At 47.9% G+C, this 27,101-nt stretch overlaps 1 protein-coding gene across 2 annotated transcripts in view; it reads left to right on the forward strand.

Moving 5' to 3' along the window:
* The window catches only part of PNPLA7 (patatin like domain 7, lysophospholipase), a 146,928-nt gene that overhangs the window by 55,810 nt on the left and 64,017 nt on the right, over window positions 1–27,101 (forward strand). The window contains exons 19-21 of one of the 2 annotated variants that reach the window (XM_074160969.1): window positions 5,100–5,213; window positions 19,069–19,129; window positions 22,243–22,413. In XM_074160969.1, coding sequence (XP_074017070.1) covers window positions 5,100–5,213; window positions 19,069–19,129; window positions 22,243–22,413 — 346 coding nt within the window. The remainder of the gene's footprint in view (window positions 1–5,099; window positions 5,214–19,068; window positions 19,130–22,242; window positions 22,414–27,101) is intronic. The other variant, XM_074160970.1, reaches the window with a different exon arrangement.

A 27,101-nucleotide genomic window follows, 5' to 3' on the forward strand; every position in this document is an offset into this window, starting at 1 on the left:
GTCAGGAACGACTGTTGAAAATGAAGTCAAAAGAGGTCATGAGAATATAAATTGTTTTTCCCCCTCCTTTTAAAAGATTTACGATAACACTTTCTCTTTACAAAGAGCTTGTAAGCCTGGGGTGTGAATCATGTGTGTTGTACGTGATGGATGCATCGTTCGTGGTTTTCTCACTATTTAATACTGAGCAAGGAGAAACCTGGCTGTCAGGATTAGCTGGAACAGTAAAAAGAGCATAAATCTATTTCTAGGTGTTTTTTTTTTTTTCTTTTCTTTTTGTTAATGTTAGGAAGAACAGAACGGCAATGGTGCAGGAGGGGCCACCACCGATGGTAGCATTCATGGTCAGTTATAAGAACCGCAGGGCAGATAACGCTCTAAATTGATATGTGCTCCTCGATGCAAATTATTAATAGCATTTGAGGCATGGCTTCCTGCGGCTCTTGGAGGAAATGGGAGTAAGGCAAAGGTGGAGGGATGGATTCCGGAGGGTGGGATGGAGGTGGAGAGGTTGGTGCTCGCTGTAAACCAGGAGCCGAGGGTTAGACCTTGGGGACAGGGGAGCAGTGAATGGAACACTGAGAATTTCGGCATGATTGCTAAAATAAGGCACAGCAGTTGGGTTTCAGAGAGGGACAGATTTCTGAGTGGAAATGGCACTGAAACGTAAGCTCAGTAGATATTAAGATGGCAAGGAGAAGACTAGCTGGTCCAGCTGGAGCAGAGGAGGTGATGGGCTCAAGCCTTCGGTGAACTCCAGGAAAACCAGAGGATTGTTTGAGAGAGAGAGAAGCAGCGCAAGGACGGCAGATGGGGGAATTAAACATTGAAAGAGAAGACCAGAAATGGGCAGTGAGGCAGAACTTCTTTAGAGGCTTGTTAATAAGGAGAAGGAATGGATGCTGTGGGAGAAGAAGCAGAGATGTTCTACTGCCTCAAGCAAAATGGATCATGTTGACTTGAATTTGAAAAGAAGTGGGAAAGAATCCGCTGATTCTTGCACTGGAACAGATATTGTAGCTGTGTTCGTGCTGGCACAGCTAAATGGTGATTGTGGTGCTCTGAGAAGGAGCTCAAAGGCAACCTTGGGTGAGATATATATATACACACGCACACACACACACAAATATGCTTATATATATACACATATATCTACACGCTTCCTCTCCCCCAGATTGGGTTGGGTAAGATTTGGAACATAATAATATTATTTCTGAAAACATTTATTAATTTATTATGAAGGTGTCTGTTGTTGTGTGACTATTTGTGGGTGATCAAAATATTAAATTTGGGTTTTATAACCAAAGAAATAATCTTACGGGGTTGATCGTCTGATCACGGGTGGATTTCAGTCGTATTAAAGTTGAAGCTAGATCACACAATCATAGAATGGTTAGAGTTGGAAGGGACCTTAAAAATCATGGAGTTCCAACCCCCCTGCCCTGGGCAGAGACACCTCCACTAGAGCAGGTTGCTCAAAGCCCCATCCAGCCTGGCCTTAAACACTTCCAGGGATGGGGCAACGCTTCCAGGGATGGGGCAGATCTCTAAGTCTTGTACTATTTACAAACCTGGAAAAATAAGAAAACTTATTTAAAAGGTTCACTGAGCAGGGGAGCCCAAGGGTTTGAATGTGGCTTAAGAGCAAAATGATTTTAAGTACTGATGTTGCATGAAACTTTTTTTTTCTAAGCAAGAAGAAAAAACTCTGAATAGATGACATCTCAAAACGGTTTATTAAGAATAAATACAAAGAAGAAAAGTATAATTTACAGGGGAGAACTATGACTCAGTGTTAGAGTATGTTTTTTCATCTCCAAAAAGGGTGAGAAATAGCCAAATACTGATTTGATTTGGCAGATTCCCATGTGCAGAAAATCTAACAGTAATGCAAAGAAAGCTTTTTAACCAGGGGGTGTAAGGAGGGGAGAGGTGAGAACATAGTGAAGATTGAGAATAATCCTCCCAATGGTGCAGGCTGCCCAGGGCAGTGGTGGAGTCCCCATCCCTGGAGGGATTTAAAAGCCGGGCAGACGTGGTGCTGAGGGACATGGGTCAGTGATGGGTTTGTCAATGTTGGGTTGATGGTTGGACTCGATGATCTGAAAGGTCCCTTCCAACCCAAACGATTCCATGGTTCTATGATTCTATGGTCCAAATGTTCAATGAGAGCCCTCTCGCTTCCAGCAAAGAGGAAGTATTGTCTGAATAGTTTGGAATAACTATTAAGATTTGCAGCTGAGATGATAATATCCAAGGGGAAAGCAAAATTTGAATTTCTTGGTGTCTGGGACCCAGATATTTTCCATGCTGGAATATTGGGGTGTGTTTGCATGAAAACATCAAAGCTGATGGCAAGACTTAGGTAGTACCTGTATATAGGAATAATGCAAGATCCAGTTTCTGCAATCAGTTGGGAATTACATTCAAGAAATTCCCTGCAATGGTGGGGGTCCATAACACTGGTGGTGGTGGAAATGCCACTTACTCCGGAGACTGGGATGGCTCCTTGTGGAGGAGGTTTGAACAAGGGCTCCATCTCCCCCCGATCTGCCCAGGGAACGATTTGAAAAGACAAAGTCAGTTTGGAGGAAAAAAATAACCCCTGAGGCGTTGTTTTAAAGTTAAATTTTAATTCCCTTTTTTACAGATCTCCTCTTTCCTGAAAGGCTTGTGAGCCCTTTGGAGCACAGTTAATTTTATGCACTTGTATATCACAAAAAGAGTGGAAAAGGAGGTGAGACAGTTGGAGTGTTTTTTCTTCTTTGTACAAATTAAACTCAATCAGATGATGACTGGAGAGGAGAAAGGGTTTATTTTAACAACTGAAACTCTTAACCTGCTTTCAGGGTAAGGAAGCAAAATTACAGAGCAAAAAACTGTGATAAAAAGCTGGCAATAGGGGAGAGAGAGAAAACAGGAGACGTGATGGAACCGCTTGGGGAACGTAGAGGGGACCTGTTTCTCTCTGACTGTGTGTCCAAAGATGGCATGACTTTTTTTTTTCTTTTTTTTCCCCTTGTATATAATTAGTTTAAAATGTGATTACATAAGAAAACATCCCTGGCATCTGAGCAAAACCCAAAGGCCACGTCTTGCAAAATGTACTGACCTTCGTTGCACTTGGGGCGAGGGGGGGGGGTTCCTGCGTCGCGGTCGGTGTTGATGGAACTCTCTGTGGCAGAGGTAATATTGGCAGCCTCATCTCAGCTTTGGGGGCTAATTGCAAGGTTTTGAGATCTGGCTGCCTGACTTGTGCATTTTGTGCACGTCGTTTTCCAGGAGCGCGCTCCTGTTGGAAGCGGGGTCGTGGAGCTGCGTGTCTTCAATTAATTTTCTTGTCGCGTGGGCAGAAGCCGATGCCCGGGTGCCCGGCACAGCTCTGCCGTTGTACAGGGCATCACATGCACGGCAATAACTTCTTGTGTGCCTGAGCCTCTGGTTCTATAGTAAAAATATTGATTGTGTTGGAATTTGCTGTAAATGTAAGCTTTGGAACTAATCCTGGGAAAAAAAACCCAAAACCCAACCCAACCAACCCATCGAGCCCCCCAACTCCACAACAAGACAATTATAAGCCGATATATTTTCTGTTTCTTTTTCTCCTGGAAAACTTAAAATGAAAAATCACATTCATTTTTATTCTATGTCCATACATCGCATACATTGGTGAGAATTGTTTTTTGTGTTTTAACCTTAGTAATTACAGCCCCCACAGCGACAACCCTTTTTTTTTTTTTTCCAAACGACTGAGGGGGGGATTTCAAACCCACTGAACGTTGCCCGTTGCTAAAACCTGCAGAACTCAGCACCGGGCTGTTTCTAGGCAATTAAACGTTGTAGCTCACGCCTGAGCTCCGAGTGACGCCATCTCGCCCAGCAGGAGCTCTCCTGAAAGCGGGTGAAGATATTTCTCCAGGGAATTCGGTTTCTGCGTTTCCCTCCCAGGCAGAGGGGGCACTCGGGGGGGCGCTTTGCTGGGGGGGCGCTTTTAGAACTCGGGTTTGTTTCTATTGTGTCGGGTTCTGCCCGGGAAGGAGAATATCTCTGTATAAATTTTCATTGCGTCATCATTTTCTTCATTAAACTTCTAATCTTAATTATAATAAATGTTTCTAGGTGAAATAGTGGGTAATATTCAGGTAGGTGTGTCCTGTCCCGTGTTTTCCCGTTTACATTGCACAGAATCACAGGATGATATGGGGTTGGAAGGGACCTCTGGAGATCATCCAGTCCAACCCCCCGCCAGAGCAGGGTCACCCAGAGCAGGTCCCACAGGAACGTGTCCAGGCGGGTTTGAATGTCTCCAGAGAAGGAGACTCCACCACCTCCCTGGGCAGCCTCTTCCAGGGCTCTGCCACCCTCACAGCAAAGAAGTTCCTCCTTTTACATATATACGTTAACAAAAACCCCAACAAACAAACAACAAAAGAAAAAAAAAAAGAAAAGTAAAAGCAAAGCTCACTTCTGGCCAAAATACGCTGATTTGCTCCTCATCCCTTTCTTTAATTTTTAGGAAGTTTTGATTATTTCAAGGTTGCTGGTGTTCAGCTTCTGAGAGTAAAATGACAGCATTTCAGGGTGGCATTGAGGGGAGAAAAGAAAGGAAGAGCAGTAGAGAAGTGGATTTCTCTCTCTCTCTTGGATGGCTTTATCACAATTAAAAAGGATGGATTAAAAGCTGTAAGTGCCGTGATAGGTGAGTCCATTGCGTGTCTCTGGCTGTTGTTCTGGCCAGTGTTAGGAGCAGATTTATCCTCACTCGGAGATGAACTGTGTGTGTGAGAGCCTGCAAAAGCTCAGGCAGAACTTTCTCCTGTAACTCCGTCCATCCGGTGCTTTGGGATCCAGTTGGGTGGGAAAGCGGGAGCGTGCGAGGGCAGAGCGTGTGCCGGGGAGGCGGGGGTTCAGCAGATGCTCACGCTGCCGTGGACGTGCCTTCGGAAAGAAGGGGAAAAAGAGCCTTCTGTTTGGAAGGTGTGAGAGCGACAAGCCTGAGAGCCCCGTTCTCGGGAATTGTTCCGTTTCTTCATCCCGACGTTTGATTTTTGCGGCGTGTTGTGACTGACGGTTCACGTTCTGGCTTTGTGCTCTTTCAGGTGGAGGCGTTAACCCACCAACCTCGAGCCACAACGGTCCACGCAGTCCGAGATTCAGAACTTGCCAAGCTCCCGGAGGGAGCACTGACGTCCATCAAGCGCAAATTCCCCCAGGTAAGAAAATGAAAAGTATTTTCTGTCTGTCTCAAGAGACGTCTGAGGAGCTGAAGCTCCCCTTTAGCACCACGTCCTCTGGGTTTTGTGTATGATCGATGCGCACCGAGAAAACATCTGGTTCTCTCTGTCTGCCTGATCTGATCCATACAGACTTTCACCAGCTTCTCTTCCCTTATCTTCTAATCACTTTGAGGATGTTTTATTGCAGGGCTGTTTGTGTATCTGGGAGAAGTTCATGCTAAATGCAGGATGTGCATAGAATCGTAGAACTGTCTGGGTTGGAAGGGACCTTCAGATCATCGAGTCCAACCATCAACCGAACTCTGATAAAAACCATCACTAACCCATGTCCCTCAGCACCATGTCAACCCAGCTTTTAAACCCCTCCAGGGACGGTGCCTCAACCCCTTCCCTGGGCAGCCCATTCCAAGGCTTAATAACCCTTTCCGGGTCAAAATTCTTCCCAATATCCAATCTGAACCTCCCCTGCTGCAACTTGAGGCCCTTTCCTCTTGTCCCATCGCCTGTTCCTTGGGAGAAGAGACCGACCCCCCCCAGCTACACCCTCCTTTCAGGGAGTTGTAGAGAGCGAGAAGGTCTCCCCTCAGCCTCCTTTTCTCCAGGCTGAACCCCCCCAGCTCCCTCAGCCTCTCCTCACAAGACTTGTTCTCCAGACCCCTCACCAGCTCCGTTGCCCTTCTCTGGACCTGCTCCAGCCCCTCAATGTCAAAGTGGAAACCACTTAGTGCTATTGATAGTAAATGAGAGTTTGACTTCTAAAATCACTTTACAATGTTGTTACTCGTTTGTCTCACTCGCTGGGACTCAAAGTGAGCACTTGGTTGTACCTTTATTTCCAGAGCATTGATATTTGGGGGGTGGGTTTCCTCTTCCATGTGTTTTAGGCTGTCAGTCCTCGTTCTGCAGCCACCAGGTCTGTCTGTGTCCTGAAGACTCCGATTGCTCCCTCTGTATCCATCAACTCATCCGTCTTCTTTAATTCACTTGACATTATACGTCTCTCCTGCAAATCTGGAGACTGACGGACGTGAAATTTAATTCTTTTGTCCCTAAATGCATCAGGGACATTATACTAAGCACTAAATCATTGCTCTAGCCTTAAAGGCAATTCTTTAATGCTATTATTTCAGATTATTTCTGATTTTTTCTTTTTGCTGTCTTTAAGTCATAAACTTATTTTACCAGATATCTTAAAAAAACCTGCAAGAGTAATAAACCCAATTATAATACTTGTATTCTTTTGCCTTCCTGGGACCCATAATAACGTTTTTTGATTATTTTTTTAAACTGTATAATATAAGGCCTGTATTCATGAATTCTCATGTTAAAAACAACCCGTGGGGTTTTGTCTGTGTTATTGCTGGGATGATTTCCTCATTGCGGTAAGTGTTCAGAAGTTAGGAGAGTGCAAGCTAATCTCCCTGTTTCCCTGGAAGCATTATTTTTGTTTAAGTGTTTCTGAGCTTGTGTTGCGGGTTGTTGAGACGCTCCTGTTCTCTGGATTTCTCTGGAATATCCTCGGATTCTGCCGTTATCTGTGTAACGGCACAGATTTCCCACAGCCTCTGCGCATCCCAGCCACAACCCCGGTCCCGCCAGCGGCACGTCTCCTCTTGAGTTGTCCTTTCAAGTGTCACCCTCCTTGTGACAGATCAGGAAGAAGGGAAATGAGCCGGGTGGAATTTAAACCCACCTTTCTCTTTGCGTAGAGGATGATTTTAAATGTCATTGTAAACATTTAAACTGTAAGTTACCAGTAAGCACTGGACGTGTTGTCTTTAGTGATGCCTTGAACACACCTGTGTGCAGCTCAGCGCTCTAATTCTGCCTCTTTTCCTGGGGCAAGAATTGATTTCAGCCTCTCTTTTCTCTCTCTTCCCCTTTCCTGTTCTATCAGTCGGCAAAATTTAAGAGTGCTGTCTGTGGAGATGTAAATCTTTTTGCTTTGCAGTTAAAGTTGAGCCCGAGTGTCACATTTCTCGTACAATTCATATTTGTAATAGAAATCAAATGTCTTCCCCGTGTCTAAAGAATGCAGCCCGTCAGACTCAAATTCCTCACCTATTTTAATATGGAATTAGTTTTCTCTGGACTTGCGTGTAGTTTGGCTGATAGTTGCAATGACACCACATGCTAAAATAGGTCTTTTAAGGAAACGTGTTATAAAAAAGGTTGTTAGAAAACCATGTTCTTGCTGCTGTTTGAGATCTCCAAATTCTAAACAGATGTTAACCTGCTATCAGAAATGTGACGGCTTGCCTTCCTACTATCGGATTACTTTAGAACAAGCATTAGAAATAGGAAGAGGAGCGTAAGATAGACTTAGTAGGTGATTTATATGGTTTATGCCTTCGGACTGTCTTAAGAATCTAAGATAAAATATTTTTAATGTGATCTCAAAGTTCTTGTGTCTTCTCTTTTTGTCTGTTAGGTCCGTCAGATAGGAGAGGAAGGACAGAAGTGAAGGGGAATTGAAGTGATGGAGGAAAACAATAGGGTAGAAAGTTTGAAGTCAAGTAGAAAGTGCAAAGTCAACTTTAACTTTAAAGGAGTATCCTGGAGAGAAGGTTTTGAGCTGGAAACTAATAAATTGTGTACAGAGAAAAGGGTCTGTGTAGCTGTTTCTTAGAAGAAGAATCCAGGCATTGGGGGATCAAAAGCTGACCATGCCTGAACGATGTCATGCAGTTGCGAGGAAAAAAACAAACTATGTTCATAGAATGTTGTTTGGAATGAAGAAATCCTTGTGTTCTCCCTGATACTGGAAAAGCTTCAGTACCAGCCTGTGGCAGCACGTTTGAAGGAAGAGGCAGACTAAATGAGAAGAGTCAAGAGCACAAAAAGGTGCCTGTCTGGTGTTTAGAAATATTCATCTCTAAAGGCAAAAAGCTGGGGAAGGGTAAGGGAAGACATGGTAGCTATTTTCAAATGTATAAAGTTGTCTTCTGATAGCAAGGGCATAAACTACTCGCCATATCGGAATAGAGCAAATGGTGATGTCCTAGAATTGCAGCAGCTGGATATTGAGAAAAAGCTGACTGTACTCCCTAGAAAGGCTAAAAGATTGTTACTCGTTTTTATAACCTCTTAAAAAAATTATGGTTGAGGTAGTGCCTAGTGCTGAGCAGAGGGATGGGCCACATGAATTCTCTCGGCCTTATTTTCTCTCCTGTTACTGTAGCAGTGATTTATACACCGGCTTTACGGTGGGGTTTTCCCCATCCAACCAGAAGTAAGGAAGGGATAGCAGGGGCAATAGTTCGGAAATGACTGACCAGGTAGTGAGAGCTGGCTTGGGATTCGGCAGCCGGGGGGGGATCTCCTTCTCAGGCCTCTGCAGATCAGAAAACCATCTTTTAAGTAAACAAACCAAAAAAACAAAAAGCAACTCTGCCTCTGTCAAACACATGCTCCCCTGCTGATGGGAAGGGTAAGAGAACCAGTCTCACTTGGTGGAGCAGTGATCAGACGGTGGTGCTTGTCCCCTGAGCCGGGTGAAACGTTCCCTTAGTTAGAATGGCAGAATCACAGAATGGTTAGAGTTGGAAGGGACCTTAAAGATCATCGAGTTCCAACCCCCTGCCCTGGGCAGGGACACCTCCCACCAGACCAGGCTGCTCAAAGCCCCATCCAGCCTGGCCTTGAACCCCTCCAGGGGAGTTCAGAGGAATCCCTCTGATTCCAGGGAGAACTGCTTTTGTTCCGTCTTCCTCCTGGCAGTCTCTGCAGAGCCTCAGGAGCGTGAACCCCAACAGCCAGGACCCGGGCAGTTCCCGAGACAGAGTTATCCTCTCGATTCGTTACCCTTGAGATGACAAGGGCAAAAGAACCTTTTCATTCTAGGAGTTTAGTGGGGAGTCTCCGTCCTGCAACCTTTTCACCAGTCGTGGTGTGTTTGTAGATGATCCAGAGAGGGTTCCAGCTCTGGAATGCGCTGTAAGAAAATATTACCTGATGGGTAAGAAAACTGTAAACGTGGGTGGTGCTTGCTGATGAGAAGAGCATCAAGTGAGGGAAATCACGCTCCGTTAGTCCCTAAAGCAGTTCAGGTTCCTTGAGCTGGGATGGACAGACGGCAGAGCTGGTGCCTGGGGCAGCACCGTGTGCTCGCCCTGGTTTGGCTTCTCCCCTGGGCATCTGCTGTGGTCCTGTCGGAGGCAGGACACTGGTCTGCTGGGATTTTGGTGGGACCCGCTAGAGCTGCTGTTATTCTGAGGGCTGAAGCAGATGGGTGAGCATGGGGAAGCTCATCTCAGTTCTAAGTAACAGCCAAAATTTCAGAGTATGTGCCCAGAAGTGACAGATGTTGGGCTTGTGGATCCTGCTCAGCCTGCAGAAGTCAAATCCACATCTCCTGGCTTCTCAGGAGAGCACCCCAGCCCGGAGTCACTCTGGATATAGCATCCTGGATGTTCCCAATTGGAAGTGGTCCACGGTGCCAAACTTCCCCCTCGTTTTCTCGGCGCTCCTACCCGAGGGCCACAGCTCTCCAGAGCCACCGGGGCACTCGGCCAGCGAGAGCATTTGCTCCTCTGGCAGCCTCGGTGCTCCTCTCTGGTGCTGGCTGAAGCCTTTCAGAGATGCAGGAGTGAAAGGGAATCGATTCTTTCTATTTCCGTCCCTGCCTTCAGTTGGGAAAAGTAGGACAAGAGAATCGGCTCACGATTTTTGGCACCGCAAAGCGGTTTCGAAGCAGCAGAATTTGTGAACAGATTACGGAGATGTTCTACCAGCAGCGCACAGCTTGGATGGCCTTTCACAGATCAGCTTTGCCTCTACTGAGCCGAGATTGCTTTTGGTTTGGTGGTTGTTTTTTAATCCTAACTTGAAATTTAGACCTGCTGTAGCTGATGGAAATCGCACCGAGAAATCGCTGCGGAGCTTGGGGGGGGTGTGTGTGAAGCGTAAGACAGGAGTTTGCGTGCTAGAAAACACAGAGTCTTTCTGCATCCTTCTTTTAATTCTCCAAGTCTGCCCTTGGGGTTTAAGGATATTCAGAACCGGCTCGAACAGCGAGTCCTGCTCTCTTTGTAGGTGTGTTTTAGCCAGAGCTTCTCTGAAGCGGCAGGAGCCCTCCCGAGGGCTCTCTCCTCGCACCCGGGGCTCGGGGCTCTGCCCTCTTTTCAAACCGCTCCCCTCGGGCGCTGGGTACTGAATTTTCACTGAATTTCACTGAATTTTTAGAGTTGGAAGGGACCATAAAGATCATCTAGTCCAACTCCCCTGCTGAAGCAGGATTGCCCAGAGCATGTCAGAGCATGTTACTCAGGAGCATCCAGGTGGGTCTTGAAAATCTCCAGAGACGGGGACTCCACACCCTCCCTGGGCAGCCTGTTCCAGGGCTCTGCCACCCTCACTGGGAAGAAGTTTTTTCTCATATTTGAATGTCGGGTACGTCACGCCTCACGTTGTTTCAGCTGGATGTGGCGCCCCAGAATGGGTCAGGAGAGGCCAGGCTTCCAGATTTTTCCGCATTTGCTCTCGTGACCCTTTGAAATAAAGTTTTCCTTGTCCGGGGGAGAAGAGGATGTGAAAAGGAGACGCCGTTGGGTGGGAGCGTGGTGAGGGGCTGGTGCTGCCCGGCGCGGGGGCTCAGTCATTGCCGTGATGCGGGGCTGACGTTTTTCTTCATGACACAATGGATCACAAACATTGGAAGCTCAAACAGCCCCGGGATAAAGCTTCAGTTCTTCCGTAAAGGTGCCGGAAATCGTTGCGAGTGAGCATTTAAGATCTGCTTTGTCACGGCGGTTCTCAAACCGTCGGGAGTTTTCATCGGAGCGCCCCCCGCCTCCCCGATTCCGTGGCGGGCGGAGTGTTTCATCTGGTCTGGGGCCACGGGAAGCTTCAATAACGCCACGGGTCTGTTCAAGTTGATGATCTAATTTCCCTCTCCTCCTCCCTTGTCCCTCAAAAAAACCCTTAAGAAAGCTGGTGGAGGATAATGGCAACTGCTGGAAAGAGCTCTGCAGCAAGGAGCCTGCCATTGTGTGAATTTGTATAGATAAAATGGCTGTTATTACTATTTTACCCCAATTGCATTTACTTTGTAGAACAGAAAACCCTTGGCAGCCCTGTTTTCTGCACTTGCTTATTCACGTTGGGTCCCTGTGTGGTAGAAAGCCCTCTTACGTGTCCTTCAACTAAATCACGTCTGTATGTGAAGGTCTATAATACCCTGCTATGAAGGCAGCAGTAAATTGTTATTTAACATATTTAATTTAAAGGTGGCCTACTGGATGACTGATTTGAAGTTTTAAAGGCTTAACTGTTAAGTATCTTAGTTTTGAAACTTCAAAGTGACAGAGAAAGTACCCGCAAGCCGTCCTGTTGAGTGTGAGAATCCTGGTCTTGTGGATCTGGGCGATGTGAGAGGATCCGCCGGAGAGGATCGGAGCAGACTTGGAAGGACAAGCAGGATGGGGTGTGTAGGGCTGTGTATCTGCTGGCGGTACAGGGTCCGTACGGACACGTCGGGCTGTTCCCCACCTGCCTTACCCGGGGCTGGGTTCCTAAAGCAGGAACCCGCACGAAGACACGAAGACAAGAAGGGCCGGTTCTCTTCAACATCTTTATCAATGATCTGGACGAGGGGATCGAAAGCACCCTCAGCAAATTTGCAGACGACACCAAGCTGGGTGGCAGTGTTGATCTGCTGGAGGGTAGAGAGGCTTTGCAGAGGGATCTAGACAGGCTGGATCGATGGGCTGAGACCAACGGGATGAGGTTCAATAAGGCCAAGTGCCAGGTCCTGCACTTGGGTCACAGCAACCCCAGGCAGCGCTACAGGCTTGGGGAAGAATGGCTGGAGAGCTGCCTGGCAGAAAAGGACCTGGGGGTGTTGGTCGACAGCAGGCTGAACATGAGCCAGCAGTGTGCCCAGGTGGCCAAAAAGGCCAACAGCATCCTGGCCTGTATCAAGAACAGTGTGGTGAGTAGGACCCGAGAGGTGATCGTCCCCCTGTACTCGGCACTGGTGAGACCCCACCTCGAGTACTGCGTCCAGCTTTGGGCCCCCTACCACAGGAAAGACATTGAGGTGCTGGAGCAGGTCCAGAGAAGGGCAACGAAGCTGGTGAGGGGTCTGGAGCACAAGTCTTACGAAGAGAGGCTGAGGGAGCTGGGGTTGTTCAGTCTGGGGAAGAGGAGACTGAGGGGAGACCTTATTGCTCTCTACAAGTACCTGAAAGGAGGCTGTAGAGAGGCGGGGGTCGGTCTCTTCTCCCAAGTTACAGATGATAGGACAAGGGGCAATGGCCTCAAGTTGCGCCAGGGGAAGTTCAGGTTAGATATTAGGAAATATTTCTTTACTGAAAGGGTTGTCAGGCATTGGAATGGGCTGCCCAGGGCGGTGGTTGAGGCACCATCCCTGGAGGTATTCAAGAGAGGAGTTGACATAGTGCTTGGGAATATGGATTAGTGTTGGGTGGTGTGGTGGTGTGTGTGTGGGTTGCGTGTGTGGTGGTTTTTGTTTTTGGGTTTTTTTTTTTGTTTGTTTTTTTTTTTTTTTTCATTGGTTGGACTAGATGATCTTAAAAGGTCCCTTCCAACCTCTGTGATTCTGTGATTCTGTGACACCGGCGAGAGGGGACGACTCCTTGTGTAGGAGTTTGTTCCTTAGATTTAAAATAGCTCACAATTAAACCTGAACCTCTGCAGCGTGGGGCAGGGTTGATGAATGTATTGGTTTCGGTTTGGTTTTATGTGCCTCCTCTTCTTCTAAAGGTGGGTTTGTGCCACACAGAACCTTTCACATCAGTTAGTTGTTGCTGTGCACTTGGATACGGGTGTGGATTTTGTGATATCTCTAAATCAGTTGGTTAAAAATTAGCTAAGAAGGGAAAAAGCTTTTGTTACCCTTGTTATCTATCAGCAGAGAGTCAGTTTTCCAGGCAATCCCTACTGTTCCCGGAATGAAATAAATATCCATAGGAAACTATTTCATAACTGACTTCTCATGAAAATCACTTTCAAAAGGGCTTATTGCAAAGCAGCTTTTAGGTGTCACAGTTGAATAGGGACAAAAAGCTTTAACTAGAACCCGGCCTTGGAAGATCAGCTCGGTGTGAATAATAGGTTGAAGTATTTTAAAGGATTATAGGAAATAAAACGCTGCAGGGTGACTATAGCCGCTTGGTGTGGGAATTCCGGTAGGCGTGAAGGAAGAAGGTACCTCGGGCCGAGCAGGATGGAGCATCACTACCCGGCCGTGCTGAGCTGGAACCCTGCCCAGCCCCATCACAGAAGCATAGAATCATACAACTGTCTGGGTTGGAAGGGATCTTTAAGATCATCGAGTCCAACCATCAACCTAACTCTGATAAAGAAAAAAAACAACAAAAAAAAACCAACAAAAGAAACCATCACTAACCCATGTCCCTCAGCACCATGTCAACCCGGCTTTTAAACCCCTCCAGGGATGGTGCCTCAACCCCTTCCCTGGGCAGCCCATTCCAAGGCTTAATAACCCTTTCCAGGTCAAAATTCTTCCCAATATCCAATCTGAACCTCCCCTGCTGCAACTTGAGGCCGTTTCCTCTTGTCCCATCGCCTGTTCCTTGGGAGAAGAGACTGACCCCCCCCTGGCTACCCCCTCCCTTCAGGGAGTTGTAGAGAGCGAGAAGGTCTCCCCTCAGCCTCCTTTTCTCCAGGCTGAACCCCCCCAGCTCCCTCAGCCTCTCCTCACAAGACTTGTGCTCCAGACCCCTCACCAGCTCCGTTGCCCTTCTCTGGACCCGCTCCAGCCCCTCAATGGCTTTTTTGTGGTGAGGTGCCCAAAACTGGACCCAGCCCTCGAGGTGGGGCCTCCCCAGTGCCCAGTGCAGGGGGACGGTCACCTCCCGAGTCCTACTCACCATCGCTGAAGGACGTTCGTTTTGAAACCGAAATTAATCATCCTGAAGCAGGCAAACGCAGTCCCCTGGGGAACACGGAGTTCGGTCCTCGCCCTGCGAGGCTGCGGGGCTGTGCAGTAATTTAACGTTAGTTAAGCAGAGGGAAAATTAATGGTTTCCCAGAGGCTTCTCTGTAGCAGATGCCGAAGCAGAGTTTCCCACTCAGGATGGGGGAGCTGGAGGGGAGGGTTGGAGGCTGCTGGGGCTGGACTGGGTCTGACTGGGGATGGAGCTGATTTGAGACACAGCCAGGAAGACAACACGCTTCCAGGCAGCGGAGGAGGTGGGTGGTGAGCCGGGCGGTGGAGTTGTGCCGAGCAAAGTGCTCTCCAACACCGTTCCAGAGAGAGAAATGCTCTTTATCCCGCTCTGCCCTTCACAGAGCTGTTCCGGTGCGGTAATCGGAAGAGAGGAGGAGGGGGAAGGAGGAGCAGCAACGTTTTATTTCCCTTGCAAAATGTGGGTCTCAACTGAACGTCCTGCTCTGGGACAGGTTTTATGAATTCACAGCTGCAGAGCAGGGAGGTTTCGGGGCTTTTGGAGACCGGGACTGAGGCACCTGGGATCCCGAGTAGCTTTTGGGGTGGAGAAATGCTCAGTTTTTTAGCCCCGTGGGGTTAGATTTCTTCTTTCTGGCCTGAAAAATCTGCTGCATAAGCTCAGGAGGGTGAATATTTGTTTGCTCTGGGGGGGGTTGATGGGGTTTTTTTTGTTTTGTCTCTTTGTTTGGGGTTTTTTCTTTGGTTGCTGTTTTGCTGGGGTTTTTTTGGGGAGTTGACCTTCTTCACCTTCTTCTGTTGACCTGGGTCTTCACAACCAAGGCAGGTTCCCCAGCTCCAGAGCCCAGACTCGGACTGCCAGCCCCTATAGGCGGAGATATATATATATATATATATATATATATGGGTTTCTGGCAAAGCCTGGTGACCTTTCTGACCTGTCCCCCAGCCTGCGATGGCAGCGGTGGGTAGGATGGTGCACCCCGTGTGACAAGGACACCTTTTACCTGCGCTGTGGCAGTTCCAGCAGCCCCGCTCCGTTTGCTCCCGACCTGCGCCGGGAGCGCCTAATCGATGCCTCTGCTCCTCGTTATGGGTTGAGGTGATTAACTGTGATTAACCGAGCTGGCTCCGCTCACTGGTTTCTAATCCTGAGGGATGATAAATCCAACTTCCTCACAAACTGGGGCAGGTTTGGCTCCATCCTTGGTACAAGGGGTCAAAAAGTGGCATTTCCTTCGCAGGCAACTAACGATTCTCGCCTAATTGAGAAACCTCCCGGTGCTCTGGGATAAGCCCGGACTCCAACTTGCCACCTTTTTGCAGTGCAGGATTTTCCTTCAAACCTTAAATCCGAGCGGTGCGATGCCGTGCCAGCGGGCTGGGTTCTGGGGAGAGCGGGGGGGTGTCGGCAGGGCTGGTGGCTGCTGGAAAAGGCTGTGAAATCCGGGATGTGCCAGAGGGATGAGCACAACAGACGCTTCCGACTGTGCCGTGAAGGCTGTCTAGCCCTGGGCGACGGTGACACCGCGGCAACGAGACAGTCCTGCGTGTTCAGATGTCTGGGAAGCGCTCTGCTGGCACGGCGCTCGGGAAAAGCTGGGGAGAAGGGGTAGGAGTCCTGCCTTCTTTTGGAAAACCAGTGCCTAGTCCATCGGGTGCTGGGGGCAGTGGTGGAGGCTGGGTGGCACCTCCAGAGGGCTGGAAACTCACTGTTTCTTCCAGCTAAATTTGGTTTTCCCGTCAGTGCTGCCAGAGTTCCTGCCTCCCCCTCTGCCCAAACCCTCACTGCCAATTCCAGGGCTTTTCCTACGAAATCCAGCTAAATAAGGTGGGAATAAGCGCCTGCTGAATCCCTGCCCAGCCGTCTGTGCCGAGGCACCTGCCTGCCAGTGCCCCGGTCTCTGCCTTTCTCCTGCCTCATTCTCTTCCAGGAATGCTTGGAAGAATTCTTCAGTTTTCCCTGCAATCCCTGTCCGAGCCCTCCCAGCCCCAGGGCTCATTTCTGCTTCCTCCTCTTCCCAGGCTAAAGCAGCCCCCTCCATCCCACCCCCCAGGTCCCATCCTGGTCCCCTGGCTTCCTTCTCATCATCTCCTGGGCTCTGTCGAGCCGCGCTGCTCCTTCTTCTTGTGCCCTGTTCCCGGAGAGGTTGGAATAAAGGGGTTTGGAAACCCGAAGGGTGATCCTTTTTTAATTCTCCCTGTTGGAGTGAATTTGGTGGGAGCTGCTCCGCTCAGCCACGGGGTCAGGTCAGTCATTGACGCTCGGGTCTGTTGTCGATGAAGAAATGTGATTTATATTGGCTTCTCCCTCAGACGGACGGACGGGTCCCTTTCAGAGGAACACATTGCCTTTTTGTGAAAGAAAATTTAGGGTACATAACATAAAACTCCAAGGAAATTTCAGGCCAGCTCTTAGCTCTGATCCCAAATTGATGTTCCTTCGACGTTGCCATGACTGCGACAGAGTGACTCATCCCGTTATGGTTAGCAATTTGCTTGTCTTACAAAGTCACCGGGGAAATAATTTTTCCATATCTATATGTACTGAGGCTGTAAGGTTTGCTCTAGCAAACAAGGCAAATAATATTTCCTGGTAACAGGAGCAGCCAACTGGAAAATGAGAGCAATAGCTTTTATTCTTAGTTCCGTCATTAACCTTGGACGTTTTCTTTAACTAAGCTGGAGCTCTCCTGAGATGCCTGTAAAGTGGAAAAAGTTATAAATACAGGAGATGGTTTTTAGTAAGTAATTAAAATTCTGACTTTTAAAGTGGTTCAGGAGTGTAAAGTGTTCATAACACCTTCCGAAACTGCTTAAGGAAAGCCCTGGTGTGCAGGTACGGGTTGTTGGGTGAACGATGGGAGCTGGGGACACGAACGTTCTCAAGAGGCAGGTTGTCTCCCTTGGGAAGGACAAGCAGCCTCGTAAGTTTTATTAAGAATTCCCTCTTTCCCACCCTGCTTCCCTGTAGTTTGGGTAATTTTCCGTACTACACACAGTGCCATTTTTCACTGAGGGTGGTGAGAGCCTGGCCCAGGTTGCCCAGAGAAGCTGTGGCTGCCCCATCCCTGGAGGGGTTCAAGGCCAGGTTGGAGGGGGCTTGGAGCAACCTGGTCTGGTGGGAGGTGTCCCTGCCCAGGGCAGGGGGTGGGACTGGATGGTCTTTAAGGTCCCTTCCAACCCAAACCATTCTATGATTAATTGGATCCCGGAACCATAGATCCTGGTGTTACTAAAGTGGTAACGAGTCGGCTGGGTGATCTTCAGCTCTTGTTGGACAAGGGGAAGTGTTTTATCTCCCGTTTGGGGTTCCTGGATGAGGAGGGCGGCTGGGAGCTCCCCTGCTGTCGGGAGCTGCCCTCGTTCCACCGTCACTCGTTAACTCCGCGGTTGTGCCGGGTCGGTGCTGTCGGTGAAGCGGGTACAGACGGTTGTGTCCACTGTTGGTGCAAATAAGAGGAACGTTGGAGAAGTCGACCTGGGCTCACTGAGGAGGCCGTTGATGGGGCATCCTTAAGACCTTGCAGTTACGACTACGGGACAGAAGTTGCTCAAATAACGTTGTGTAGCTCTTCCTCCTCGCTCCACTCGAGGTCACGCCGTGTTGGGAGCCTCCCGTGTGCTTCTCCCCTCCTCCTCCAGACCCTGTGGAACTACTGACACTGAGTAACGCTGTGGAGTTTCAGTCTAGGGCAATTTATTTTATTTTATTTTATTTTTTCAAAGCAGGATACGTAAGTGATTCCGATGAGCACACTGACCTGCCTTGGTGCTTACTCGGTCTTTTATTTGAAAGATGTGCCCTGAAGTGCTTGTTCTCATGGGAACAGCGTGTGTTTCTGTCTCCAAAGTCCAATGTAGCCATTTGCTGCTTGTTTAACTTGTTGAGAGTTTGGAGAACTTTTCTCCTTGTGGTTTTGGGTTTTTTTTTTTCATGTCCTCCTGCAGATTAGAGATATTTTGACCTTGAATTATTTGTCTGGGAGAGAGTGTCTAATGATTGCTCTATTAATTCTTAATGCATTTAAATATCTCTTTTCCTTATTGGGTAGAACATTTGCGCAGAGCTTTTCAGAATAAATCATGCATTTTTTTAAGTCTGTCACTCCTTGGTATTGTGATTATTAGCCTTCTGCTCTGCTTGTGGGGAATTATTGATTGTTAATTGAAGTTGGAGGGAAGCTTGTCAGTTCTCAGCCGTGCTTGGCTATTTGAATATTGGTTTATGTCGATGTAAGTCCTGTGGGAAAAAAAAAGCTGGGGAAAATAATCTGTCCCTTCAAAGGTGCCACACAAACGTGGTTTGAGGGGGAAAGCAATTTCTTAGATACCTTGTTCTGATGCTGCAGGGTTTCAGAGTGTGTATTTATCTCTTTTATTCAAGATGCCTTCAATTAGTTACTGTAAACATTGATTAATTCACTCGGGGTCAGGAGGAAGCAGAACTGGGGGTGGGGTGGGGTTGAGGGGAGATCTGTTTGGGCCCAAACTGAACCTTTTTGAGCCTCGAGCACCTTCAGAGGGTGGAGGTGAGCGACAGCCGCCGGGCAGGGACAGAGGCTCAGAGCTGCAAGTGCCCTGCGGAGAGAAAAGAGAACTGAAAATGCAATTTGTCTTGTTTCCCAAAATAATTGGATTTTTTTCTTTTCCTCCCAAAGTGAGCTAAATATCGCCTTTTTTTTTTTGTTTTGTTTTGTTTTGTTTTCTTGTTTTTTTCCAGATTAGAGTAAAATAAGGTAAAAGGAATCGAGACAAATGAGCAGTCACCACAGGTCACGGCCGTGAAGGAAGCCGTGGTTATAAACCCTTGTCTCTGCGTGGTCCCACTTGAGATAATATCTTAGAAAATTGAAAGTAATTGTTTAAATGCATTATATTTAGTACCTTCTGCCTGAATGTTTGTTTCTTTTCTTTTCCCCTCTCTCCCATTGCTAGGTTGTGACTAGACTTATTCACTTGCTGGGCGAGAAGATTCTTGGCAGCCTTCAGCAGGGAGGTAAGGCTCGTTCCTGGACTATTCCCATTGATGCCGGTGCTTCCTTGAAGCCAGATTTGCATCGTTAAATCTGGAAACAGAAAATGCATACTTGAAAAGAGAGTTTGTCGCTAAATATTTTAGCTGTTGTCACAAGAGAATGCTGATTTTATTATAAATATATGTGTGTGTCTACTTTTTTTTTTTTTTTTTTTTTTGTGGAGCGTGGTGAAGTGTGGGAATGGAACGAGCCGCAACCGAGATAGAGAAGGGATGCTGCGTATGAGCAGTGAAATCTCCTTGAAATCTCTTGCGGGAGCTCAAAGGGAGAATTGGAAATAGCAGCTTGAATCGGATAGTCGTGCTGAGCGGCATCTGCATATAGACCGACCCAATGTGTCTGTGTTTGCATTATCCTAATGAATTGTCGGGGAGGAAATGGGCTGCTGCGGATCGGTTCTGGAGCTTTGTGTGTCTGGCAGAGGCAAAACAAAGCGTGTTCACTGGTGGAAGGGAAGCGAGTAGGAGGGAATTCTCCAAAATTTCTTCAGCAGCTTTTAAAAGAAAACAGATGCCCGTTAACTCCTGAGGGTGTCGGGAGGTTCTTTTGGCATGTTCAGTTTGGAGAAGAGGAGGCTGAGGGGAGACCTCATTGCCCTCTACAACTCCCCGAAAGGAGGGTGTAGAGAGGTGGGTGTTGGCCTCTTCTCCCAAGGGAATAATGACAGGAGCAGAGGAAATGGTCTGAAGTTGGGGCAGGGGAGGTTTAGATTAGATATTAGGAAGAATGACTTTACTGAGAGGGTGGTCGGGCACTGGAACAGCCTGCCCAGGGAGGTGGTGGAGTCGCCATCCCTGGAGGGATTTAAGCAACGTGTAGACGTGGCACTTCAGGGCATGCTCCAGTGCCCGAGATGGTTGGTTTGTGTCTGTTTGTGGGTGGGTGTGGGGTGTGGTTGTGGGTGTTTATTTTGTGTGGGTTTTGGTTTTGTTTTATTTTTGGTGTTTGGTTTGGTTTTTTTGGTTTTTTTTTTTGTTGCTGGGGTTTTGTTTTGGTTTTTGTTTGTTTTGGGTTTTTTTTGTGGTTGGGCTCGATGATCTCAAAGGTCCCTTCCAACCAAGAAGATTCTGTGATTCTGTGATTCTGTTGTTTGTTTGTTTTTTTTTTTTAATTACTTCTTTTGCTGTTTTTAAATATTCCAAGGAGACTGAAAATGAGGTAGTCAATTCTCACGTTTTGGGGCAGTTTTGGGGAGTGAATCTCCAGGTCCACTCTTTACGTGCTCAGCTTTCTGTCCACCATCAGCTGCACGTGAATCTCCGGTGATAATTGTAGTGAAACTTTTGTGGGCGCTGAAATGCCTTTGTGGCCTCAGGCAGAGCCCGCAGGGGTTGGGAAAGAGGGCAAGATGTCATCTGGAGAAAACGGGAGGACAATTAGTGGCAGTAACAGGAGTTCAATCAGAGACTCACCATTGAAGTTCTGAGGAGGGAAAGGCTGGCGGAGATGAAGGAGCTGAGCAGTGATGCGGAATGTGTTTGAACCTACGGTATCTTCTTGAAGATGGCCAAAAAGAGTGGAAAAACTATTTAATGGTCTGCGCAGAGCTATTTTAGAAGACTTGAAATGAATAACTCAATCGCTGAATATGTTTGAAAAAAAGTTTATCTGATATTTCTTTGTGTCCAGCAATGTACTGTCGATCTTGTATGTAGACTTTGAGTGAGTTTTCATATGGTAAATCAAGTATTTCCATATGTCCATCGCAAGAATTCATCTTAATGGTGCATCCTAGGCCTTTGCTGGGTGAAAAGCAGGACACTGAATCCTAGCTCAGGTGACAATGAGTTTATTGCGTACTTGGAGCGGAGTTGATAGGCATTAGCAGCAAAGTAAGGTTGTCTGAGAAAGCTCAGCTAAAGAGAAAAGAAACAGTATCAAAATAAAAAGAAGAGTTTGTAGAACACCCCGATGACTGATCTTTTCCTGTCCTAAGCCATCAAGAAGGACCTTAATCTTTGTCACGTGCATCGCATGCTTCCGTCAAAAAACGCTTTCCTCTGCCCATCTCTTTGTCCGTGCTCAGCTTCCCATCTTGTACTGGAGATGCTTCCACAGTCACTTTACAGCTACTTCAGAGGTTCCATGTTTTATGTTAATACTCCTGAGCACATCCCTGTAAAGCTCCACATTTTCCCATCTCAGAGAGAAGTGAAAGTAGGTGGAGACACGCATTTCCTATGGGAACTTTGTTGAAAACAGGTATTTATGTCCTTGATCAGGAACACCATAGAAAGTGAATGTTGAGTTTTTGGAATGTTTTGATACTGGCAAAAGGTTTTGGGGTTTGGGTAGTTAAGCTAATTCCTCTCCTGGCCTAAATCAATGTCTGTTCCAAAGTTGTGGCCGTTCAAAGCAATTCAAAGTGCCTTTTCATCTCTTTCTCAGCAGGTCAGGTAAATGCATGTTGTATTTAACCTGTTCCTGGCACCCAGATATTTTACCATGGCCTGACTTTTCCCCAGGTGTGTTGTGTCAGCAGCCAGACGCGATGGAAACTGATCCTCATCCTCTTACGGGTGAAATATGTGGGAACTCTTCCCTTTTGTGTGCCGTGGAGGGTGTTAAATTCACGGAATCACAGAGTCATCATGGTTGGAAAGGACCTTTGAGATCACCGAGTCCAACCACACACACACAAATGACCCCCACAATCCCGGGCACTGGAGCATGCCCTGAAGTGCCACGTCTACACGTTCCTTAAACACCTCCAGGGATGGCGACTCCACCACCTCCCTGGGCAGGCTGTTCCAGTGCCTGACCACCCTCTCAGTAAAGTCATTCTTCCCAATATCTAATCTAAACCTCCCCTGCCCCAACTTCAGACCATTTCCTCTGCTCCTGTCATTATTCCCTTGGGAGAAGAGGCCAACACCCACTTCTCTACACCCTCCTTTCGGGGAGTTGTAGAGGACAATGAGGTCTCCCCTCAGCCTCCTCTGCTCCAAACTAAACATGCCCAGTTCCCTCAATTGCTCACCGTCGGATGAGGAATTCAGTGCCGCTTTCCTGGCTGCCTGGCAGTTGGAAACGATGACGTGACACCTCGCTGTCTGGGCTGGCTGACGGCAAGGTGTTTTTTCTTTTCCTGCAGGTCACCCCCTGGGATTGCACAGCTCGAGCAGCAAGTGGGATGCCGGGAATCCTGCCAGCAATCTCTCCACGGTGGCGATTATGCCGGCCTCCGAAGAGGTGCCGCTTACGGCTTTTACTCTGGAGCTCAAGCATGCCCTCACTGCCGTGGGTAAGAAAGCGTTCCCCTGTTACTGCGTCACGGGAAATAAATGGTGCTTATTTGTTTAGAGGGGCACGGCCTGTCTTTACTCAGAGGTGGACTCTTGCTGCCGTAGGGGGCAGCAGCACAGCAGTGCTCAGGAGCAGCCTGTTTCATCACCTCTTGCTTCTCTCTCCCCATCCCTGACGTGCATTTAATTTCAGTGGAAAACTTTGCAGCCTTAACGACTCAGAAATATTAGGCGGTCTGTCTGGCCTCCCGCCTTGGCTGCCATCAGCACCCCTGAGACTCCAGTGGGCACATCCCACCACCACTTCCCTGGGGACATCCCTGACTCTGGTTCTCTCTCCTGCCTGAGACTTTCAGGCTTCCTCAATTCTACGCCCTCATCCAGCAAAGGATTTCGTTGGCAGTTTTCTTTTGTTGCCGTCATGCCGTGAGTCATAAGCAGAAGACTTGATGGAAGAGGCTTGTGGGGAAGATCCAGTTTGGCACTGGAAGTCCAAACTTAAGTCTTAAACCGTTGTCCCATTTGTTGCCAGCTTGTTTGTCTCCCGAGCTCACGAAACCACGTATTTGGCTCGCGGTTGAGTCATTAATTGCTTTCTCCGTTGGTCAAGTTGTGTGTGCGAGTTCTAGCTGCTCACAAAACAGTGTATTTAATTCACAGTTCACGCTCGGTGCTACGGTTTGACATTTCCTGAACATCCTCTTCTCGTCCTCGTACGCTGCCGCAGATCTCTTGAGTCAACTCTCCTTTGATGAGTTGTTAGTCTGCTGTCTCACGGCTTATTATTTTGAAAAATACAGGTTACACGATGCTTGAGGTATAACCACTTACATTTATTGGTTATTTCCTTTTTGACCTTAAGGGTATCTGGAGCTGGCACTTATTATTCTGCTTAAAAAAATCTTCTAGGTGAGCAGGCACAGGAAAAAGCTGTTGATGCTTGAACTCTTTAACCTTTTGAAAGAGGGATGTGCGTGCAGCTTGTGGTGGAGATGTGTTACAGCGAGAACTCTTTTGTGGGTGTTTGAAGACTCCTCTTATTTTGAGATGGCAGAAGAATTTTGCATCCGTAAGGGAGCACAGCTCTCAGCCATGGCTGGATTGCTAATGGGTACTTCTTAGGGATCGTTGCCAGCTTGTTTTGATGCGTGACAGCAACGGGAGCCTGTAAATAAAACAAACAGAAACTCAAGTTTCTGGACTATTCAGAATAAAAAGAACCCATCTAGTTGACAGCAACTAGAACGTAACAAACGAGGGGCTTTGTTTTGATCACTTGCCCTTTCCTCCTTCACCCTTCCTTTTTCTTTTCTTTTCCTCGCCTGACATCTGGGGGTGCCTGGCAGCTATAGATGGTGCTCTACGACCTTGGCATCCAAAGTTCTTGCCAGAGCGGAGCAGGCGGCTGCGGTGGGAAGTGGAGGGTTGTGTGAAAACACGGCTGCCCGGATGGCTGAAATCACAGCTGGGGGAGCCAGCTCTCTGGCCTCGGCAGCCCCCCTTCTCGGGTCAGCCTCTGGCTTATTCAGCCCCACCAACCTCTGAGACGGTGGTTAAACCTTCAGACCTTCTGCCCGTGCTTTGCTGGGCGTGTTTCCATACTTTATGGAGGGCTTTTCGTGCAGGCTTTATTTTTTTTATCTTTTTTTTTTTTTAGCAGAAGCAGCATTCTCTTTTATTTATTTTTTATTTTTGGTAGCTTTTGTATTTTCTCCTTTATCCTATGGCTGTAAGTTGGTTGGGTGTCCCTCGCTGGTGCGTGACAAAGTGCTGTGAGCGATGTGCCAGATGGTGCCTCGCTGCAAGGAGAGGGGCTGGGTTTTTGGGACGATTTTTCTTCTGACTTTTTGCATCAAAAAATGAAACGGGTGGTGAAGTCAGCGCTGTGGAGCATTTTGCTCAGTTAATTTTTTAGATTGTCTCGTTATTCTCCTGACCGTTGGGACCGGGTCCGTTTTGTGCGTGGGGGACTGGGAGGGGGGGTGGAGGGGTCCCCTTGGTCCCTGGGGAGCAGCTGGTGCACCAGAGCCTGGTGCCGCTGCCACCTGAGGGCTTCCCTGCCTCCTGCTTCCAAATTGGCTAATTAGCTCTTGGGGTTTGGGTGTGAACTGTGATTAGACCTTAAATGTATTTATGGAAACGAGAGGGGTTGTTTAATATGCTTGAGAAGGCTTAATTGAAAATCTTTCTCTTAAGGCAGTCTCTTTGAGTGCTTGTTCCTAATTGTGAAAATAAGGGGCTTCGCTGTGTCCGTTTGCTGCTATGAGCATATTTCTGTTGTTTACTCTTTTGGTTTTTCTAGAACTTTTTGTTTAATTACAAATTGTAATCGGACGTTGCCACTTAACACTTGACTTAACATTTGAGCTGTTTTCTTTCATTGTTCTGGGCTTTAAATACCCTCCAGTGGAGGGAGGCCTTGGGCTGCGTGAGCTTGTGTGGGGCTGAAGCAGTTGGGTTTAGCTTTCTGTTGCAACTTAATAATGGAATCACAGAATGGTTAGAGTTGGAAGGGACCTTAAAGATCATCGAGTTCCAACCCCCCTGCCATGGGCAGGGACACCTCCACTAGAGCAGGTTGCGCAAAGCCCCATCCAGCCTGGCCTTAAACACTTCCAGGGATGGGGCATCCACAACTTCCCTGGGCAACCTGTTCCAGTGCTTCACCACCCTCACAGGAAAGAGTTTCCTCCTAATATCTAATCTAAATCTCCCCTCTTCCAATTTAAAACCATTACCCCTTGTCCTGTCACTACACTTCCTGACAAAGAGTCCCTCTCCGGCTCTCCTGGAGGCTCCCTTCAGATATTGGAAGGCTGCTATGAGGTCTCCCCGGAGCCTTCTCTTCTCCAGGCTGAACAACCCCAGCTCTCTCAGCCTGTCTTCATAGGGGAGGTGCTCCATCCCTCTGATCATCTTTGTGGCCCTCCGCTGGACCCGTTCCAACAGGTCCATGTCCTTCCTGTGTTGAGGACTCCAAAGCTGGACACAGGACTCCAGGTGGGGTCTCACGAGCGCAGAGCAGAGGGGCAGAATCGCCTCCCGTGACCTGCTGGCCACACTTCTCTGATGCAGCCCAGGATGCGGTTGGCTTTCTGGGCTGCCAGTGCACATTGCTGGCTCATGTTGAGCTTCTCATCCACGAGCACCCCCAAGTCCTTCTCCTCAGGGCTGCTCTCCAGCCATTCTCTGCAATTCTTAATTATTATTAATAATTATAATTATAATTAATAATAATATATTATTTTAGCAAATTCTTTACTCTTCCTGTTAATATTAACTTAGATGAACGTGGCAGCGATGCCGAGAATCCCCTCGGAGCAAGTTGGAGACAAGAGGAGAGAAGGAATCCGGAGAAGTCACGCAGTAACGGGGAGATGGTTTAAGAACCATCGGGAGGTACCGGCTCCTGCCGCTCTCCAGGATGAGCCACATCCCGGGGGCAGAGCTGGGGACACCGGCTGGGCTGGAACACACCCGGCAAAATGAGATTAGGAGACGGTTTTTCTTTTTCTGGAAGTGGCATTAGAAGGCTATTTGGCAGCGCTGTGGGCTGGAGCTGGCCGGAGGTTAATCTGTTTAACAGGATTATTTTTTTTTTGTAATTTTTAACTGCTTTCATGTTATTAAAGGAGTGTGAAAATAACGACAAATAGAATATCTCAGTCTGATAGTGGAGGTTTCGTAACACCATGAATTAATATGTACTGTCCACAAGAGCTGGAAAAAGCATTCAGAATGTTCCTCCCCTCCAAAGCACTTTTCCCGGCAATGAGGCGGGACCTATTGCTCTGGTTGCTTGATTCTCTTGTGTGGGCTTAATTATATTTTTTTCAATTTTTGTCTGTTTTTCCTCTGACATTTGCAATGGGAACTCCTGGTGTGACCAGACTGTCCTCCACACTGGGCTCCCTGGGCCCCAGCGCCCGCTGGCTGGGCTGTGCTGGGCTCTGCACACAGGGACCACCGAGGGCTGGTACCACCCGCAGCTTCATCCACCCAACTCGTGCTGGTTTCTTTGAGATCTGGTGTTTCTGCGGTTTATGATAATTCAGACGCTGTTTCTGGACAGTGTGACCGTGTCCCAGTTACACACTGAGGGGTCCCCGTGTTTCCATGGGGTTTGTTGTGTTAAAAGCTGGAGGGTGAAGCAGTTCCTTGGTGGCAATAACTCTGCCTGGTCCCACCTTCCTCTTGAGAGAGGTATGAGTGGAAATGGTGGTCTGGGCACTGAGGAGAGAGGCGAGTCCTGCAGAGCACGGTGAGCTGGGGCTGCGCCGCTGCTTGTGCACTACATCCTTGTGTGCTTCGGCGTGGGAGCCCTCCCTTTGAATCTTGGTCTTTGGGTCTCCAGAGGAAAGGGTGTAGAATATAAAAATTCCAAAAATCAGGGACAGAATTTTGTGCTTCTGAAGCGGAGCGAGATGAAGGTGGGCACGTGGTGCTACTGTGAAAAGTTTCAGGTTAGGATAACTGTGACGATGAATTCTGATCAAGGTTCGTGATGGCTATTTTTATTATTAATATTTTTTCCCCTTAATCCTAGTAGACCTGAGAGCATCTCTTATCATAAAGCTTTCCTCCAGTCCTCAGGCACCTTGCCTGTTCTCCAGATGATGACCTTTCAAAGATGATGGAGAGCAGTTCAGCAATGACTTCCACCCAGCTCCAGTTCTGGGCTCCCCAG

The sequence above is a fragment of the Numenius arquata genome, chromosome 19 (genome assembly GCF_964106895.1).
Source record: "Numenius arquata chromosome 19, bNumArq3.hap1.1, whole genome shotgun sequence".
Lineage (NCBI taxonomy): Eukaryota > Metazoa > Chordata > Aves > Charadriiformes > Scolopacidae > Numenius > Numenius arquata.